The 6,375-nt window shown below is 44.2% G+C and overlaps 1 protein-coding gene across 1 annotated transcript; it reads left to right on the top strand.

Annotated features, from left to right (window-relative positions):
• The first annotated feature begins 2,778 nt into the window (after positions 1 to 2,778).
• On the top strand, positions 2,779 to 3,610 carry LOC125496565 (uncharacterized). Its single transcript, XM_048642065.1, has 2 exons — positions 2,779 to 3,031; positions 3,141 to 3,610. The coding sequence occupies exons 1-2, from the start codon at positions 2,779 to 2,781 to the stop codon at positions 3,608 to 3,610; spliced, it is 723 nt and encodes a 240-aa protein (XP_048498022.1).
• The last annotated feature ends 2,765 nt before the right edge of the window (positions 3,611 to 6,375 follow it).

Below are 6,375 nucleotides of genomic sequence, written 5' to 3'. Positions count from 1 at the left end.
AAAAAACTATTTATAGTTCATATATGATATATATTCAAGTGAAATTATATGTTTTATGTCGTTGCGCGAAGCATGCTGAGTATGTTGATTATATTATGTTTGTATGGATGATTGATGCAAGCATATGGGACTGTAACTTTATTTTCTTAATTCACATGAGGGATTAATAATTATGTTGTTATTGGATCATGAATTAGATCATGAATTGGATCATGTTGTTCCCTTTGGATTATATTTTTTACTTTACGAGGACTGAGGGCCTTATTTTGTAAGTTGGTTATTCACCTATGAAAGGTTGGTTGATTGCTGGCTTAAATCAACAAATAAATAATGGTTATATAATTAATATTTGAATTATTCTTGGATGGTTAAGTTGATGATCGCGTTATCTATACCTAAGATAAAAATGGAAGTTTATGTATCATTGATGATTATATTGTTTGTCTTATTTGTGAGTTATAACAAGTGAATAATTTATTAATCACTTAAAGTGGAAAGTGAATATCAATAAGTTTTGGACTTGTGCACGTCTGAAGTTTTGTACCAGTATGCATTGGAGTCATGGTGGTAGCCCATGGCTTTTCTTGAGACCGAATTGATCACCATGTCCTTTTTGATTTAAAAGGTTCCTCGATATCGTAGGTCAGGGGAGTACGGAGTCCCGCCCGTACTTCGTCTTCTAAGTTGAAGGATGGTTTGGTTTTGACAACTTTTTTCATTGCCTATTCCATCTGTTGTAGCCTAAAAATCAAGGGCTATCAAGGTGACACGTGGCCTCATCGTAGCCTTACAGGTGGCAATTGCTTATGTAGGCAAAGTACATGGGTCAACAGATTGCCTGGGCTAAAGTACACTTTTCTGAAGAGAAAGATGTACTAAATCCCCCTTTTTGGCCCAATATTGTACTTAGGCCCAGTAAAAGCAGTTCATATCTCTATGTAAAGGTGAGGTGTTCTAACCAATCAGCATCTGCCACGTGTCATCATATTATTGCTTAGCCAATCAGATGCACTCATTTTAGGGTGACATCAAGGTACATCAGTCATTTCAAACAGTATAAATAGTCCTTGAAATCAGGGGAAAGGTACGTTTTTCAGAGCATAGTATTGTCATTCTGCCATAAATTCTCTCTCTCTCTCTACTTTCTCTCTCCAAAAGTTCCTTCATATCCCTGATATCTGACTTAAGCATCGGAGGGGGAAATACCACCCAAACCTCCAGGGTGGTCCCTTTTTTGCAGGTTGCTAGTCGGAGCTCCAGATTGGGATTCGAGTCCAATCATTGTTGCACAAGTCTCCAAGTTGAGAACCTGTTGTAAGGAGTTATTGTTGTATTAAATTACTAGTTTCATACTACGTAACATTTGGCGCCGTCTGTGGGGAGACGTAACAATGACTGATTGTCACTCATCTAATGTTGCTCGGAACAGAAGCTTTAGAATCCAAGTAGAGGATGCGGTGGATGACGAGAGGCCACCCCGAGGACGAGACAGGCACCATGCTGCCGTTCATCTCGAGGGAGGAAGTAGGACCCCTGTCATCCAGGAGAACCTTGATCGTCCAGTGACAGCTGGTCATCTGGAAACTGTCTTAAATGACTTTGAATGGCTGCTGTCATGGAGGAGCAGATTAAGAACAATATGTTGTTCTTTCAGATTAGCCCTGAGAGAGAGGCCGCTGAGCCGCTCAAAGGAAAGTCTCAAGAAGGTCGTCCGGGAACTAGCCGGCCGCCACGGCCAGAGTTGACCCGGCCACTGTCCAAAGGAAAGCAGCAAGCTGTCAGTGAGCCAAGAAGGAAGATGGACTGGAAGTTGGTAGTCCGTCCAGGAGAAAACATTCCACCCACTGGTTACAAGATTGAGACAGATGCTAGGGAGTACCTGGAGGCCAAGAGGGCTGCTGCTCTTCAGCGTTCAGCCTTAGGCTGTACCCCTTACATGAAGGATCCTTCATTGAGAGTTCCGTCGAAGACAGCAGGAAGAAGTCATAGACGTTCGGCTATTCAGCCAAGGCAAGAAAAAACAGTGATACAACCTGTGGTGTACAGGCGTCAGACCGTCGCCAATACCTCTTCAAACCCCGTCCTTAAGGAATATCGCCGGGATCACATACCCATTGAGGGACATGCCGGGGCACTCCAGATTGATTGGTCGACTCCCTTTTCGGTCAGAATTATGGAGTCCCCCCATTCCCAAAGGTTAAGCTACCGACGATTGAACCTTTTGACAGTACAACAGATCCAGACGATCATTTGTCAGCATACAAACACCAGATGTACGTCGAGGGAGTTGATGACGCTACATGGTGTAAGAACTTTCCAGCCACATTGAAAGGAGTGGCGCATAAGTGGTTTAACAATTTACTCCCTAACTCGGTGAACAATTTCACTGAGCTTAGTATCCTGTTTATCAGCCATTTTGTGACAAATCGTCAAGAACAGAAGACAAGCATGCATTTAGGAAAGGTAGTTCAAAGGCCTAAAGAAGCCCTAAGGAGTTATGTGAAGAGATTCAATTTGGAAGCATTGCAGATCCAGAGTCTGAATGTTGGAGTGGCGTTTGACGCCTTCATCTGAGGTCTGAGACCTGACAGTTTTAAATTTGATTTGGTGAAGAATAAGATAACCACCTTAACAGAGGCTCTTAAAGAGGCCGAAGCTTTCATCTATGCCACGGAAGTTTGTGCAGAAGCAACACAGCCGGAGGCAAAGAAAGTTCAAGAGGCTATTCAGCCAAAAAAGAGTCTCCCCAAGAAAGCTGAAACTTGGGCAATGACTTCAATGACAAACTCGTCGAAGAGGAGCAGAAGATCTGAACCAGCAGCCTCAGTTGAGCCCATAGAGTTCAACAAGGATCAGTATTCCATTCTCATGGAAATCAAGGATCAGCATGAATTGAAGGCACCGACAGAAATGAAGACGCCCTACAGAAACAGGGACAAAAGTAAGTACTGTCATTTCCACAAAGATTGTGGTCATGAAACGAATGAGTGCAAGCATCTAAAGAGAGCACTAGAGGATTTAGCCCGAAAGGGTAAAATGAACTCTTATCTACCTTCGTCAGGAAGAAAATTCCAGAAAAAAGAAAGATGACGAAAGCAGTGATGAAGACGTGGTGATGGTAATTTCTGGGGGATTTGTAGCCGGAGGTCCTACAACTCGCAGCCACAAAAACTATCTGAGGGAACTCAACCAGGTGATGCTCACCAATCAGGCAGAGTCTGATCCTTTCCCTAAAATAGTGGTCAGCAAGCAAGATCGAGGAAAGATAAGAACCCCTCATGACGACCCACTGGTGGTAGAGATGAAGATTGCTAATCTCAAGGTAAGACGGATCCTGATTGATACAGGAAGTTCTACCGATATTATCAGTGCGGATTGTCTATCAAGATTAAAGTTTGATAAAAATGATTTGGTTCCCGTGAATCATCCGATTATTGGTTTCGGCGGAGGAGTTATCCATCCCATGGGGACGGTTACCCTACCCGTCAGGGTTGGAGATAAGGAGGCTGCAAGAACGCATTTCGTGAAATTCCTGGTAGTACGAGATCTGACAGCTTACAATGTCATCCTCCGACGACCTACCTTGAATCACATTAAGCCGTCATTATGACTCACTTGATGCTCATGAAATTTGAGTGTGATGGTGGGAAAATTGGGTCTTTGTATGGAGACCAGCAGGTAGCAAGAGAATGCTATCTTACTACTTTAAGACCATCATCATGGAAGGAGAAATCAGAGCGGCCAAAGGCTATGGAGGATGAGCCGGCCGAGAAGGTGAAACGCCATATGAGTGAGTTGAAGCAGGAGTTAGAAAAAATGCAAATAAAGTCTCTTCCAGAGAGCAAGCCGTTAATGCTCCTGCCGAGTAAGAAAAGGAGATGCTTGGCAATCAAGGAAGAAAAGAATTCGTCTGAAGAAATCATGGCCACTATTAGCTTGGGACTGGAACGTCCAGAGCCAGTAGAGAGCCCAGTGGAGATTTTCCTGAGACCAGAACGTCTAGAAAGGACGCTGAAAATTGGATCTGTCCTAAGTCCTCAGACCAAGGACGCCTTGGTTTCCTTGCTAAAAGAATTTGAAGATTTTTTTGCGTATACGGTGGACGAAATGCCGAGAATTGATCTCGAAGTTGCTGTGCATAAGCTGAACATTGAGCCGGGGTAGAAGCCAGTCCGTCAAAAGAAGAGGCACCTGGGTCCGGCCAGAAACCAAGCAGTTGATCAGGAGGTTCAGAAGCTGCTAAATTCCAAATTCATCCGGGAAACCTACTATCCAGATTGGATCGCCAATGTAGTCATGGTTCCAAAGCCAAATGGTACCTAGAGGATGTGTGTTGACTACACTGATTTGAACAAGGCCTGTCCTAAAGACAGTTTCCCTCTACCTAAGATTGATCGGCTGGTGGACTCCACAACAGGGCATGCACTGCTAGTTTCATGGACGCCTATTCCGGCTTCCATCAAATTCCTATGTGGCCGGATGATCAGGAAAAGACTTCTTTCATTACTGAAAAGGGGCTATATGGCTGGCTTAGGATGCCCTTCGGCCTGAGAAATGCACCAACCACCTTTCAGAAACTTATCAACACTGTCTTTCAGCCACAATTAGGGAAGAATATGGAGGCTTATATTGACGATATGATCGTCAAGAGCCGAAAGGAGATGGATCATTTGGATGACTTAAGAGAAACATTCATGACATTGAGAAAATACAAGTTGAAACTCAATCCGCAAAAATGCGTATTTGGAGTAGTAGCAGGCAAGTTTCTAGTGTTCTTGGTCGATCAGCGAGGAATTGAGGCCAACCCTGACAAGATAAAGGCAATACTAAATATGACTTCTCCGTCCAAGATCAAGGAGGTCCAGTGTTTGACGGGATGTCTGGCCGCTCTTGGAAGATTTTTATCTAAGTCTGGCGACAAGTTCCATCACTTCTTTGCGACCATCAAGAAGAATGCGAAGTTTGAATGGACAGAGGAAGCCGAGAAGGCGCTTTAGCAGGTTAAAGACCACCTCCGGCGATTGCCTAGGCTAATCATCCCGGCCGAAGGAGAAAAGCTGTATGTATACCTGGCCGTGTCCCCATTCGCGGTAAGTGCGGTTCTCTTAGCTGAAAGAGACTCAGTACAAATACCTGTTTACTTCGTTAGCCATGTGCTAAAAGATGCGGAAGGCCGGTATTCATAAATAGAGAAGTTCGGCCTGACGCTGCTGATGGCCAGCCGAAAGTTAAGACCGTATTTCCTTGCTCATAGTATTCTGGTTTATACTGATCAACCATTGAAGCAAGTGTTGCAAAAGATGGATGCATCTGGGCGAATGTTGAAGTGGGCCGTGGAGCTCAATATGTTTGATATATCATTCGAGCCCCGAAAAGCAATTAAGGGGCAAGCTTTGGCAGACTTCATTGTAGAGCTTACTCGGCCTACAGTAGATCCCGTCCAGGATCCAGCAGAAGGGAAACGACATTGGACCCTAATGGTGGACGGATCATCCACTGCTAATGGATGTGGAGCCGGGATCATCTTCCACTCACCAGAAGGAGACAATTTTGAGTATGCAATGAAGTTCCAATTCCAGGCTTCGAACAATGAAGCAGAGTATGAAGCTCTCTTAGCCGGCATCAGAATGTGTAAAGCGGCCGGAGCCCTGGAAATTGAAGCAAAAACCGACTCCCTGCTGGATAATGCAAGAGGATTATGGGTTGAAGAGTTACAGTTGGTTTTGTGGTGAATAAGTACCACGACCAAGAACTCAACTGGAGAAACCCCATTCATGTTAGTCTATGGCTCAGAGGTCGTTCTCCCCATTGATGTTGAGGAACCAACTCTACGAGTCATGATGTACTCAAAGGATGCCAACTGGGCTGCTCTTTGGACGGCCCTGGATCTAGTTCCTGAAGTCAGGGGCAATGCGCTGCTAAGGATGCAACTCTACAAGCTAAGAATGGCTAGAGAATTTAACAAAAGAGTAGCTAGGCGACCACTGAAAAAAGGAGATCTCGTCCTGAGGAAAATGGAAGCAGTAGGCCGAGCCAAGGAGCTGGGCAAGCTCACTCCAAACTGGGAGGTCCCCTACAAAATCGTCGAAAAAGTTCAGAATGGCACCTTTCGTCTGGAAGGCATGGACGGTCGTTCTATTCCTAGGACGTGGAACTCTGATACTTTGAAAAAATACTTTGTTAAGAAATCCTGAGAAAGTGTAATCTTTTCTTAGTACCTCGCAATGAAAAAGTAGAAATGTATACATGTACCTTGGCTCTCCATCAAGCAAAATTCATATAATACTGCTCTCTTTCTCTCCTATGACCGTCTCTCTGTTTGTTTTGTTTGCCTGATTTAGTTAAAAATGCATACTATCGGCCAGACTGACTAAT

Source organism: Beta vulgaris, chromosome 4 (assembly GCF_026745355.1).
Source record: "Beta vulgaris subsp. vulgaris cultivar EL10 chromosome 4, EL10.2, whole genome shotgun sequence".
Classification (NCBI taxonomy): Eukaryota; Viridiplantae; Streptophyta; class Magnoliopsida; order Caryophyllales; family Amaranthaceae; genus Beta; species Beta vulgaris.
The sequence above is the reverse complement of the archived record's forward strand: the minus strand, read 5'-3'. Positions and strand labels throughout refer to the sequence as shown.